At 35.0% G+C, this 14,967-nt stretch overlaps 2 protein-coding genes across 2 annotated transcripts in view; one reads left to right on the top strand and one right to left on the bottom strand.

The window, feature by feature from the left end:
• The window catches only part of LOC142354169 (SANT and BTB domain regulator of class switch recombination-like), a 45,814-nt gene extending 32,336 nt beyond the window's left edge, over window positions 1-13,478 (top strand). The window contains exons 11-12 of the mRNA XM_075406431.1: window positions 11,843-11,989; window positions 13,091-13,478. Of these exons, the coding sequence (XP_075262546.1) occupies window positions 11,843-11,989; window positions 13,091-13,219 (276 nt within the window). The 3' untranslated portion in view covers window positions 13,220-13,478. The remainder of the gene's footprint in view (window positions 1-11,842; window positions 11,990-13,090) is intronic.
• LOC142353881 (multidrug resistance-associated protein 1-like) overlaps window positions 1-14,967 on the bottom strand; it is a 653,144-nt gene that overhangs the window by 437,954 nt on the left and 200,223 nt on the right.

The following is a 14,967-nucleotide window of genomic DNA, read 5'->3' as shown; positions in this document are numbered from 1 at the left end:
CAATCTTTGTAAGAAAACTCCACTGATATCCGTTCCAGCGATGTTGAGAAATGGAAATTTCTTGTTTGTCAGAACGATATGTTAGAGTTGTTCTGCGCAGCCCATTATGAATAACCCACTTGAATTCAGACATTTGGGACTCTACGTCTAAATTATCCAAATTGGGAAAATTTTGCGCTTCAAGAACTGTATATGAATACCTTTTAAGCTCGTGATGTAACCTGACGTGAAAAACTTTTGATTTATCTCTGAGACTTAAGAAAATGTTTCTAGAGCATCCAATATCCCAACTCATTCTAAGAAGAAAAAAGTTTCAAATGAAAAAAATGTTTGCTGAAAGTCAAATACATATAATCACCAAATATTCATCATTCAATATAAAAAACATCATAATATTGCGCAGCAGTAGTTATTGAAATGTACATTGTTCAATATTAGAAAAGTCTTTAAGATTTTCAATAAGTTCCTTGAATTCTTCCATTTTATAGCTGACGTAAGTCACTTGCTTGAACTCATTGCTCTCTTTGCGACAAAATAGTCGGATCTGGACATAAACTGAATCTGGATTGTCCTGAACGTACTGTATAAAGGTAACGTAGAGTCTTCGATTTTTTCCAATGCTGATCTCTCTTGCTTTGTGACATTGTTGCAGCACGTCTTCCATTTTTGGGTTCCTCTCAAATTGAGCTGGATTTTCTCGAATTTCCCAGTCCCCATTCAGCAGATCGTTCTTCAGAAGACAAAATTTCTTGAATTCGTAATCTCCAATTCTCAGTTGTTGGTACTTTTCAAATGTTCCACATTTATCTTTTTTAAAGACTTGAAAAGTTGGTTCCGAGTAATTTTGTCCATTTCTAAATATTTGGGACACAGTAAATCTCCCAAATCTGTTTGGATGAGAACCAAAGTCAATATAAAATGGGACGGAATCAGTACCCAATTTAGGTTGTGAATCTGTAAACATTGATGGAGCGCTCGAGTAACAAGGAGATACTTTGGAGAGAGACATTTACGTAACTTGAGTAAGCTGCGAGAAGTTGATTAAATGATTTGCTTAAAAAATTAAGGGCCTCTACAACGCAGAATTTCCTTTTATGCTAATGACATCATTGTTTTCGCACAATTTCCTAAAAAGGAAGAGAAAAATGTGTCTATTTAGAATTCTTCCTTAAAAGGATTTCTAATCAGAAATTTTCAATAAAGAAAACTTTTGAATCATTATAGAAAAAGAGTCTTTGTGTTTAGCACGTCTGTGTTGCATTAGAGAGAAGTAGTGACGAAAATATTTTGAACAAGTAAAACATCGAAATTTATTAATCCGCTGTTTCTTGAATTGATTCATAGTTCAAATGAGATTTTAAATTGCACATAACAATTTCATTGGTTTCCTTATTTGGAATTTGAATTTCTTTATAATTTATAAGTTGATTTCCTTATTTGGAATTTGGTTTTATTTATAATAAATAAATTAGTTTCCTTATTTGGAATTTAAGTTCAAATAAGGAAATCAATTTCTTTAGAACTAAATAATATTACAGAATGGCAGCAGTTATGTGTCAGGTTTTACCACACTTTTACAAAAAAATTCTGTGAAAAGGCGTTGTTTATATCTGTATCTGTCAAAGATTATAGACCATATATTCTTACAAGTGAATATGTTGTTGCTTCACACAACAGTTTCTGTCCCCTGAAAACCTGTCGATATCACATTGTTCTCATTTCTTTCTCCATCGGAGACTTGCTTCAAAAACTGGAAGATCTCTCCTATTTATATCAGACAGTTGATTGTTTATATACATTATATAAACATCAATTTTTTGGCAATATTTTGGAAGAATCGGGACTTGTCTTTACTCAGTTAGACAGAGCAGTACAACACAATTATGAGAACAAATATGTTGAGAAGTTACCTAGTGTGTCTAAAAAAAGATTGAGTAGAAAGAAGTTCAAGAGACATCTACTGCGCGCTGAACAAAGAAATGTAAGCACACAAACAATTGGATCTTCTTTTCTGGACAGAATTCAATCTCTTAAAAACTCAAAATATGAGGGTGAATTGATAAAAATTGTTGACTGTTTGTTAGACGGTCATGGCTTAATTGATAATTCTCTGTTATATCTTGAAATTAGAAAGTAATAAATTTGTAATTGCATCAAAATTATTTACATAGTATCAGTTTTATGTTTGGTTTAAAAATCAAGAAAATTCAATTTCTCTTTTTTTACAATCTTTTCCTTAAATGTTTAAATTGATACCTCTAATCTGTTAAATGTCAAGTTTTGTAACAAATTATTCTTTTAAAAGTCGAGTTTTCTCACAAAAATTTTTGTTAACTGTTGGGTTTTGGAACAATTTATTTTAATAAAAGTCGAGTTTTCTCAACGAAATTTTTGTTAAATGTCGAGTTTTCATTCAATCTTTTTGTTTAAATATCAAAAAACAGTTTCCAATTGGATACAATAAAGCGCAAATTTTTTCCTGATTTTCACCAGTTTACGGTATAATTTAACGCAAAAAAGGAAGAGATTTTTAATTTGTAAAATGACAAGTTTTCTTTTTCTATAACAACTTATAAATCGAGTTTTCATACAGGTTTTTTTCTTAGAAATCAAATTTCTGCTCAGTTTTTTTTCTTAAATATCAAATTTTTGATCAAAAACTTTTGTTAAATGTCGAGTTTTGATAATGCTATTTCCGTTAATTATCAAGTTTTGTAACGAAGTTTCAAAATTCAAAATTTTGTTTAATTATATCCTTGTGAACTGGTTTAGAAAAGAAAGCTCACATGAGAAAAATTATATTATAAAGAATGTTTAAATACATCACCAGGAAAATGTATAAATCAACATACAACTTTTCCGTTAAGAACGATTACAAATGAAGCTGCAAAATTGTACCAACTCGAATCTATTCAAACAGAGTTCTCACAACATACTCTGGTAAGTTTTGAATCTCATTCCCAAAAGGTCTAGAACGTTCAAATATTACTGGAGGATCAGTTGATTGAACGCTGATTGAAGTTGTTGAATTTTCATCAGTCAGCAAAATTGGATTGTGCGCCGTTCCATCCTCTATGGAAGGTGTTGTCATTGATGGAGTAGTCGACATATCAGTAGAACCATAGTACTGTGCCGGATCAAAGTTCTGCTGTTCATTTGCTGTCCAAGTGCTAGTATCAACACTTAGCTCGCTCCCATCAAAGCTTGACACAGTTTGAAGCAAATTCCCTGACTCCTCCACTGAACTCAAAACTTGATTTACATCCGGACTAGAGAACCAAGAGTTGGGAATTTGCCCTTCTTCCCAAGGGAAAGTATATTGAATGTTGCCAGCGACGTAGGTAGGTGGAAATTCTGTCCCAGCAACGTGGGGATAGTGGTGCCCACTAATAACAGCAACCTCGTGTCCCATCGCTTGAGTTCCAAGCTGATTCTCCGTAATTGGAACCTGACCCTGATGATAGGTGTCGAACTGTTGTCACTGGTGTTCAATAATATGCCACACAGTGATGGGTAAAGTCATTACAGTCTCATATAATCCGTTTGATAAGTCTTTAATACTTATCCGAGCAGTCTCCTCAGTGAAGGAAAATGAGTACAGAAGACTGTTGTTTTGCACAGTAAACTCCATTTTGTTCAGATGAGTTGATAGAAGTGGATTTTTTAGAAACAAAAGCAGTTTGTAAATGAACGTATTGAAAACTGTCAAGTAGAGAGTAAGTTAGAAAACAAATTTCACTTTATAGTAGGACAAAAAGAATATCTAAGTTAGAAACAGATAAACGTTACAACTGAAGTAAGATCTGTAGATAAGAAGAATGTGAATGTAGGAACTCAATTGTATAAAGTTTTGAAGAATAGTTAGCAGGACGATGAGGAACAGAGGTGAAATTAATTTTGAGGAAATGAAAGAGAATGATGAAGTCTAACTTTGTCGCTCCTATTTATAGTGAATTCCGTCCAATAAGAACAAAGTAACCAAAGAAGGAAATATTTTGTAGAAAAACTGACGTTAGTAACCGAAACAGGAAATGGAAATCATTTAATGTATCCAAATATGGAAGAAGTTGTTATAAAATGATGCTCGCATACGAAGCAGGAACATCAATGCGTGAATAGAAACCAAATATGGTTTTTGAATAATACATGTATCACATGATACGACTACTTGTTTCCTAAATAAGGATAGCTCATTGGGAACGAAGTGACATAATTTACCAAAAATGTTAAGCTCTGATAAATTTGTTCAACTTCGTTAAATTTTAAATCAATCTCGGAAAGTATTCCATTTTTGGAACAGAACTTTTGTATATATATATTTGGGAGCCGAATTCCAAATCGAATTTTTACTCCTTCAGAATTGTAATCTGTATAATAATGAAAAAACAACGCGCTTTGTACAGATGAAGTGATTGCTATGGGGTCAGGAATTGAAATACAGTTCGCTTGTGCTAGATTTCTGTACTGTTCTAAAATTTCGGGAACAGAATTCAAAATAAATAAAATTTCGTACTTGTTAATGTGTAGCTCTGACGATAAATCAAATGATTGTTTCGTTATATAATCATCAAATTTGAATTTTTTAATGGAAAATGTTGCATATTCGAATCCTTTACTAAATCGGATTATTCTATCATTCTGAACGCAAATGTCCAAGAAATTGTAGAAAAAATAGGAATCAACATCAATCTCGTCAACTTTGTAAGCACCGGCAATTCCTTCTTTCCTCTTATATATTTTTTCCAACAACTGTAAATGATTTTTGATTAACATTTTTCGCAAATGAGCAAAATTTCACGCAATACTCTGTTTATGTAAAAGAAAATTAAAATTAAGAAACAATTACACAAAATAAAATCGTTAATCTTCAGAATAATTTCTTTAACACGGGATTTCGATTGGTTGAGAGGTTCCAAGACAATAACGTTAAGTTGTAAAGTAAATATTTGTTCGTGAAGTATGGATGAATATTTGTTTTCGACATCTTTAACATTGTTGTAAAAGCACATTCATGTGCTAATTTCAATTTTCAATAGGACTAGATTTGTTTGCAAGCACCGAATTCTGTCAATTGCGGATAGACACAAATTTGAATCACAGAGTTTGTTAAGATTGGAACAATTTGTTTGAATTTGTTGTGAGTCTGTTTTTGGATTATGGCTGGATGAAATATGAAAACTTATATAAAATGTAAAAGAAATGATTAAGAAGATATATAAGAATGATTTGCTATTTTTGAGTTTACTCCAAGGAATGAATTCACATATTTAAAAAGAGTGTTCTTAATTATTAAAGGTATTTGTAAATGGAAGAATCTGATTGGTTTATTCATTATGTTCTAGAATGTTCGGTTATGACAACAAGCTTCTTAAAATGGAAATGATAACTTTCCATATATGGAGTGATGCGTCATAGCTGCGTTCCCTAAATGTACAAAAATAATTTCTTTCATTCTCACTTTGTTATTGTCACAATTAGTTGCTCGTCACAATACCCGAATTTGTTTCATCTTGTACCAAAACAATGCCTTCTCTCGATAGAAATCTCCCAGTGAAATGCACAAAGTGCAACAAAATGGTGGTGAAGAAGAATATGGCAAGACACAAGCAGTCTTGTGATAGTGGGACTCTATTTTGTCCCAAATGTCCACATTTCAGTACAAAGAAGAAAGAAGACATGAATTACCACATTGCTAGGCATCACGCTCCTAAGGATACAAAGCTAAGCACTATGTGTACTGTATGCTTGGAGGAGTTTCCGAGTTTCTATTCTCTTCAACAACACAAGAGGAGAAAGCATGGAACTTCAACAAAAGTTGGAAAATCGAGTGAAAAGCTTAAAGAAGTTCTAGAATCAGAGGAGCTGGAAAAGGACAACGAGCAGCTACAACAAGAACTTAGTGCTTGCCAGCACTTTTTTGACGATACTGAGATGGAAAATGGAAGACATCAAGTGTTCAACTTCAAGTTGTCCAAGCTCGATCCTCATGAAATTAATAAAAAGTTGAAAGAAGTATTCGAAAAACTCAACTGTGCAGCCAAAGTCAACTTAGCTCTAGGATTTATATTAAGAAATGTGGATACGGACGAGTATCGATACTTCTACGCTCACGAGAACAACACTTTCTTCGAGAAATCTCATCTACTCTGTTCCAAAGGAGACTTAGTCTCTCTTCAGGACAGGATTGAAAAGATGGATTTAGTGGAGACGTGTGCTCAGGAGCGGGAGAATACAAAATGGCGATTTGCTCTGACTACAAATGTATCAATATTTTGCGCTCTCCTAAAATCCATTCCAATGGGATGTATCGATGCTGTTCTTCCTGAACAGTTACTCAGACGACCAGATGTGAATTGTCTCGTATTGAATGGCTATGGTGAGACTTACAAAGATTATCTTTGCTTATTCCGAGCTATAGCTGTTCACTTATATGGATCATCGGAGCTTGAGACCAATGCAAAAAATTTGTTTAGTGCATTCCTCCACGAATCTGGACAAGACGCAATCAATTTCAGAGGGGTATCGATCGATCATCTTGTATTTGTTGAAAATGCGATAAAGCACAACATATTTATTTACGATATTGACATTGTAGATGGAGATTTTGTTGGTGAACTTGCGAGGAGAAGTATTGAAATGTATGAGAAAAATATTAATTTATTACGTTACAACAACCACATATGCTATGTAGATGATATCAACAGATTCTTTAAACGATTCCGTTGTCCCAGTTGCGATACGTTCATTCAGAAAGCGGGAAATTTCAACCGCCATGTTAAAACGTGTAAAGATAGAGTACAGCATATTTACCCAAAGAGTGTGTATACATTGCGCGAGACCTTATTTGATAAGCTTGACGGATTTGGAATTTCCTACAACGAAGATCAAAAATTGTTCAAGAACTTGGCTATTTTTGACTTTGAATCGATATGTGTACCCTCCGACCAATTAAAAGATACAAACACAACCACTTGGATTGGAAAGCATGAACCAATCTCTGTCTCTATTTCCTCCAATTTAATTGATGAACCTGTCTTCCTATGCGATAAAGATCCGAAAGCTCTCATTATATCTTTTGTTGAAGCTATTGAAGACTTAGCAAACAAAAGTAAAACTGAAATGCGGACAAAGTTTTCCTCTATTGAAGCAGTAATCAGAGCACGAGTTAACGCAATTGGCGAAAATTTAATTAAAAGAAAGGATCAAAACGCTTCAACATTTGAGTGTGAAGATGAACGTACCGAAGAAGATGATGAAGCTGATATGTCTACGCAATTTCTCCAAATGCAGAAAAACCAGCTTTTGGACTTACAGCAGCACTTTGAGCGTTATGTGAACACTTTACCTGTGTTCGGATTCAATAGTGGAAAATATGATTTAAATCTCATTAAGTCCTATCTCCTACCCTATCTTATTCATGAGCGCGACATTCAACCTACTGTTATTAAAAAAGCAAATCACTTTGTTTCTCTTAAGTTTGGTGATGTACAATTTCTCGATATCCTCAACTTTCTCGGTGGAGCTACATCACTTGATTCTTTCCTTAAAGCATACAAGACAAATGAGACCAAAGGATTCTTCCCCTATGAGTGGTTTGACTCTCCCGAAAAGCTCGATGCAACTTTTCTCCCTCCTTACGACCGTTTCTTTAGCAAACTGAGAAACTATAATCCACTGGAGAAGGAATTTACTGATTTCACTAAATTGCTTAACAGTGGATTTTCTCAACAAGAGTCATTAAAAAAGTTGAGGTTGAAAAATGTTCCTCCATCTGGAATTGACAATTACAATTACCTGAAAGGGGTCTGGGAGCAAGAAAAAATGGCTACATTCAGAGATTTTGTCAAGTGGTACAACAACAAGGATGTTGTTCCAACACTGGAGGCAATGCAAAAAATGATGGTGTTTTATCACAACAAGGGTATCGATATGTTAAAACTTGGATGTACACTTCCGAACTTGGCTAATATCTGTCTTCACAAGTCAACAAACCACAAGTTTTTTCCATTTGTTGAAGCTGACAAAGATTTACATAAAATACGTGAGGATATGACTGGTGGTCCATCTATTGTTTTTACTAGAAAAGCAGTAGTTGATCAGACCTTCATACGAAACTCTGAAAACCTTTGCAAGTCTATCGTAGGTATTGACGCTAGCCAACTCTATCCCTTTTCAATGTGTCAAGAAATGCCCACTGGACTTTACACTCGATGGGAATTTGATACAGATTCTCAAAAATTCAGGGCTCGAACAAACAGATCTCGAACATTTGAGAACATGGTTATGTCATATCTTCAATCACAACGTGCCGAATGTAAAATTGAGAGCTACTACACAACCGGAAAACAGAAGAAGATTGATTGTTTTAGCGTACACATTTTGCACACATTGTAATACGGTGTTTGAAGCCATGGGTTGTTACTTTCATTTCTGTCCTTGTCAGGAAGCTAAAGCAAGTCTCTCGGAAGATGAAACACAGAGAGGGATTAGAAAAAGAGAACATGATGAATTGAGAAGAGATTACTTAAAAAGTAAAGGATATAAGATTGTTGAAATCTGGGAGTGTAAATGGTGGGAAAGTGTTAAAGAAGAAGAAAATGTCAGAAATCACGTGAGAAAGAACTTTCCTTTCAAATTACCTTTGAAGCAAGAGTCTTTACTAGCTAAAATAAGAGATGGGGAGATGTTTGGATACGTACAATGTGATTTGGAAGTTCCCACAGATTTGAAGTACAAGTTTTCGAATTTCCCGCCTATTTTTAAAAATTTCAACGTTAGTCGAGCTGATATTGGGGATTATATGAGAGATTACGCTGTCGAAAACAACTTACTGAAGCAACCTCAACGAATGCTAATTTCAAGTTTCAATCTGGAAAATGGAACAATTATTACTCCCCTACTAAATTTCTACATCAGCCTCGGTCTGAAATGTACAAGAATTTATAGATTTGTACAGTACACGCCGCGCAAATGTTTCAACACCTTTGTACAGTCAGTGGTAGACGCTAGAAGAGGTGGAGATGAAAATCCTGATTCCAGCGTTGTTGCTGAGACTATGAAATTATTGGGTAATAGCTCTTACGGTTATCAGATTATGGACAGAAGCAAACATACAGAAACCAAATATTTGAACGATGAGAAGACGCACAAAGCAATCAATGGGAAAATGTTTAAGCGGTTGAACAATGTCTCAAAAGAGCTTTACGAAGTTGAGCTAGCAAAATCAAAAATTGAACACCGCGAACCTATAATAGTTGGATTGTTCATACTTCAGTACGCTAAATTACGTATGTTGGAGCTCTACTATAACTTCTTTGACAGATTTTGCGACGTGGATAAATTCGAGGAGTTAGAGATGGATACAGATTCCCTCTATTTAGCCTTAGCTCATGAGAATTTGTATGATTGTATTCGACCTGCTAAAAAACAAGAATGGGAAGCATTGAGAAAGCAGGACTGTAACGACTCTTTCCAAGCAGATGCTATTCAAAATTTCTTCCCTAGAACATGTTGTTCTAAGCATAAGAAGCATGATAAACGGGAACCAGGACTTTTCAAGGAAGAATTCAGATGTACGGAAATGATTTGTCTTTGTAGCAAAACTTATTGTTGCTACGATGCACAGTCTGACAAATACAAGTTCAGCAGTAAAGGTCTCAATAAAAGAACACTAGAAGAGAATGGAGATGGACCGATGGAGAAATATCGACGTGTGATGGATGAAATTATCAATCTTACTTCAACAAATAGAGGGTTCAGAACAATAAACCATTGTGTTGCTACGTATGAGCAGACAAAGAAGGGACTGTCCTATTTCTACCCTAAGCGCATTGTTCAGTCTGACGGTATTCATACAGCACCACTCAACATATAACTTAATTGCTTTTACTATAGCACAATTCTTTAGTATTCTCTATTACATTTATACTGTGTCTGTAATTTTATACAATTTTAATTCATTTTTTTTCTATCATTGAATTTTTTCCAATTAATGAGCGCGCAAAAGACATTTGTTACACAATTGATTCAAACAATTAGGGGAACAATCTTTGCAATTGACCTAAAATTTGTAAACAAAAATTCAACATGTCACATAATTACCCCTCAGATAACTAGGGTAATTGAAAACCCCCACCAATTAATTTCACAATTTAATAACATAAAATTTGTAAACAAAATTCAACCTGTCACATAATTACCCCTCACATAATTACAGCAATTAATTACCCACGCCAATTCTATTGTTCTCACGTAATCACTTAATAACTACACAAACATTGATATTTCCCCTCAAAATTTCAGCCTATCAGGAGCGTCTCCGAACCTACCCCCCACATTTGCACCGACTATACTACTAGAAAATGTACATGCACAAATACATACACAAAACCTATACCCTATCTTAATACATGGCGGCACCTAATCAATACATGTCCGCGGCTATAACTAATCTCAATACATGTCGGCGGCTATTACTAATCTTAATACATGTCGGCGGCTATTACTAATCTTAATACATGTCGGCGGCTATTACTAATCTTAATACATGTCGGCGCATAATCTTAATACATGTCGCCGGCTATAACTAATACATGGCGGCTATACCCTATCTTAATACATTAACGCCGCTATACCTAATCTTAATACATGCTAATTCATTCCCTATCTTAAAACGTTAGGGAGGGCCCAAATCCCGGAAAATACGCTATACCCTATCTTAATACATGGGGGACCTCACCCACCCCGGGGAGTGTAGCTCACTATATTACTACTCATTTACAAAATTAAAATTTATTTACAAAATGAAAATTCAAATTTTATAGCCATAACAAAAAAGTTTGGTTGAACATTTAAATTTCAAGAATAACTTTATAAACATACAAATATTTTGGTCTTTATCTTACTAGTAGAATTTATCGGGTATTCAGTTTGCTGTCAAAATTCACATTTTTCTGGTTCTAAAGATTCCTTCTCCTTCATTGGATCACTTGGCAAGCACAGCATTAATCCCTTTCTACTTTAAGCAAGGTTTAGTTTGACGTATTTTAAATGCGTTTCTCCAGGCTTTGGTGTAGCAATAACTTTGAGCAGTTCAAAAGTTGTTTTTTTTTAACAAAAAAGCAAAAATAATAGCAAAAATGTTGTGATAATGAAGTTTATCTACTGTGCCATGTCTCCTACAGGGCACGCTGCAAATTAGGTTTCAGGACATCGTTGCATGTCGTTTCCTAAGCTGAAATAATCTTTATTAAATTAAAATTCGATCATTAATAGCCGCGCTCAGCCTCTGAACGGCTATTATTTAGGCACTCTCATTTCTTTTAATTCGCTTTATCTTTTGATCGCGTTTTTCGTTTTACATAAGTCACGATTTTTCAGGTTTGACTTCTGACTAACTTCACTCACTGTTTCAACTGAATAGATTTCAAATGTTTTCACGCGTTCAATTACGCAATGTGGTGAATACTGTCAAAGTCAATTCAAAAGAGACGGTTTAAACCGATAAAGCCCGGTCATTAAGTCAGAGAATGAGGTTATCAAAGTTCATTAGAGTGTTTGCTAGCAGACATTGGTATTAAGTTTATTAGCTTACTGTTTAGAAGCTGAAATAATTGTAGTTTTAGAATCCAACTGAAACTGCTTGCCAAATTCAAACACTTTTTGACAATGAATAGAAAAACAGGAAAAAAATTGGTCAATTTATCTCCTTTTCTTTTTCTGTATCAATCCCGATGTTCATCAAGCGCGTCAACGGCCGCTATTTTCCGGCAATCTGCCGGCTATGTTTTGGATTGAAGCTGACAAAATTTTATTGTCGTAACCTGAAAAATGTGTGTTTTAGGATGTCCAGAGGAACGAGGACCTGCGTCGTTTCACTGAGATGACGTACCAGTTGGCAAAGATGAGAGTGAGTTCCAATGCAGACAAGAAGGACCTCTTGCCACCCCCAGGAGGACACTTCGCACGGCTAGACTGGCTCTTCAGACAGGTAATATTTCATTAATTGGAGATGGACCTCGGTTATCAACATGATAATTCTTCTAAAAGTAAATAATTGACAACCTGTAAGCTTTGATTCATATTCCTCAAATCCACAAGAATCATATAAAAACAACGCGTAGAACAAAGATACGCACCTGTAACAATAATTTTGTTCTTTTTTCTATTAAACCCGAGGACTTGCAGGCAACGCCTCAAAACATACGCTGGATATTGAAGGATGATTCCCCTACCTCTCATGGACTCAGGATAAGGGAGATTTGCATACCATCTTTTAGCTCGCTATATTGGAATCCGAATTAATAATAATAATAATTTTGGTTTCTGCGCAATCGCAGCGGAACAGCATTAGGTCTACAGTAGCCTGTTTTCAGCTGCCCTTTTTCTTATTATTCCCCACATTTCAGACTGATCTTTTCATGAGCAGCATTGCTCTTTTTTTTGGTGACTATAGCCACTTTTTTTGCTTCTGAAACTGTCACGTGGTACCATCATTGCAGCCAACATTGGTCAGGCTATGGTCAACCTGAAGCTATGGTTAAGTAAGAGCTCATCCTCACACAGACAGCTTCACGGAGGCAGGGGATTGAACACTCAATAATTGGCGTGTGAACCACACAGCTTACCTCTCGGCTATCACGCCACTAGTTTTTAGCCAGGAGTTGCATTAGTTTTTAGCCAGGAGGCTTAAATTGTCAACAGATGATTTTTTTACTGCAGACAGAGTTACCGTTCCTGTTGAAAGCTGCATATTCGTAATCACTGTTTTACTTCATGTCCCTTTCGGTAGAAGCGATAGAGGCTTTAAATCCTAAGCAAAAGAGATTAAGTGGATTTTCGTCGGATCGAAAAATCTGCTTTGAGGAATTTCATTCCGCCGTTGATTGGATGAGCAAATATTTGGATGGTTTATTGGATCTCGTTGGTTGGAACCCCTTTGATGTTTTATTTCGAATGGATTGAAAGAATCGGAAAACCGGTGCTTGAAGTAAGGGCTAGGAGCCCGCTGTTTTCTCCGAAGGTATTAGGCTTAGAGCAATAATAATGAAAGCACCACTTCATCATTATCTTGATCACCTGTTTTGTTCAGGCATTGTCAGCCAGTGCTAAACAGTCAGCATCTGCAGGAATGTCAGCGGGGTCTGGATCGCAGGGTTACAAACAGGGAAAAGCTAAAATTGTCCAACCAGGTGCAGGTGGGATAGGAAAGGGATTCTAAATCGGTTCTATCTTGCACAGAGAAACTCGTCTCGACGAATCGCGTTGTTAGTAATAGCCAAGGAGATTGATAATCATACTGTGAACTGAAATCTTCATCGTAGATGAAACGTTTATAATTTGTGTAGTTGACTTGTATTCTATCTGTTATTTTAGATAAAGTTGTATAAAATGTACAAATGATTATAATACCTGCTGTAAATATAGAACTGTTTATGTATTCTATTTTCATCTTAGACAACAATTCAAAGTTAATTGAATTTTTTTAATATCCGCGAATTCAACAGATTTTTTAGGTTTTGTTCTTTAACTATTTCCTTCTGCTCTATTTTCCCCCTTTTCGAGATGTTTCGTTGGTTAAATTTTTCCTATCGTTTGATAGTTAATTGTTGAGCTAAGTTAATTTAAACCAGATACTAACGTACACAATGCTTCTGGATTTGCAAGAAAATTTTTTATGATTTTTTTCTCTGTTGATTGGTTTACTGATGTTATTTCAATTTGAATAGTATAATAAAGTTTATGTTGCACCAGTTAGTGGTTGGGTAGCGTAAGACTTTTTACTTTGAGTCAATTCCGGAGTCTTCCGGCTATGTTTTTTTTACTTTGTCGTACTAATTTTTTTTTGCTTTACGTTAGTTCAGGTTGTTCAACATTTTGCATGAAATCTTTTTGTCTTTTCTGGGTTAATTCCATTTTTCGCTCTTTCTGGTGCTTTTAAACAGCAGTTGCTCAGCAAAGCAATTTAAAGTGAACAGAATTAGTTTTGAAAGCTGAAATCAAAATAGAAACAAGATAAACCCATAAAGCCCCATTTTAGATGCCCGGAACTTGAACTTTTTTCCTATAAGTATTAATTATCATCTCTAATGCGTTGATAATAGCCCCTTAATCCTCTCATAAAGAAACAGGAGTATGCATAACTACGAAATCCAATCAAAATTTTTCGCACTTTTAATATGTTTTCGTATAACAATCAATTTTTATCATTGTTTTTCTGTCCCTTCAATCCCAATCGGTGTGTATCGGAATCAATGGCGGCTACTTCCGGCAACCTTCCGGGTGTGGTTCTTGTATGCAGTAATGCCATAATTTTTGTTATTTTACTACTTAACTAAAACTTTTAATCAGCCTTTACATTGTGTGTCTGTGTACGCGTGCGGGCGCGCGCTTGTGTGTGAGAGAAAGTGGGTGAAAGAAAATGAGTGAGTGAATGATTGATTTGACTATTTGAACGTATCTGAGTTTTCGACTGACTCTTACGTTGTTTATTTTCTCAGTTTTGTGTAAAAAAAAATGAAAAGTACGCAACATTTGGTTTTACTTTAAAAAATTTGAATTATAGTAGTGGTCTATATGAACATCATTTGAAGCTGCTTAGTGAATTTATCGACTTAAAACCCCATCGACCTCGCCAACGACTGATTTAGACTCAAAAACCTTTTTCAATTGGAGCAAGTTTTTTGTTCATTCGCGTGATTAAGTTATTGGTAACACGTGATCTATCTCTCTCAAAAACGACTGTCCTCACTAGACTTTTACTTGCTTAAAGGAGATAGGTTGACTGTGTATATGTAACTGAAGGGGTTTCAAGGGCAGCTAATATAAACCATAAATAAGTAAGAAACTTTCTTCGACCTCAAAAATTGACGTCAGCAATTTTAATTAAAAAACTGAAATTTCTCTTCTTAGTTTTTTTTTCAAAATCTTTTTGGGACTGTAGATTTGCATAGCTATCTATGCTAAGTA

This window comes from Convolutriloba macropyga, chromosome 15 (genome assembly GCF_964194025.1).
Source record: "Convolutriloba macropyga chromosome 15, txConMacr16.3, whole genome shotgun sequence".
Lineage (NCBI taxonomy): Eukaryota > Metazoa > Xenacoelomorpha > Acoela > Convolutidae > Convolutriloba > Convolutriloba macropyga.
Note: the sequence above shows the minus strand (reverse complement) of the source record. Positions and strands in the feature narration are given on the sequence as shown.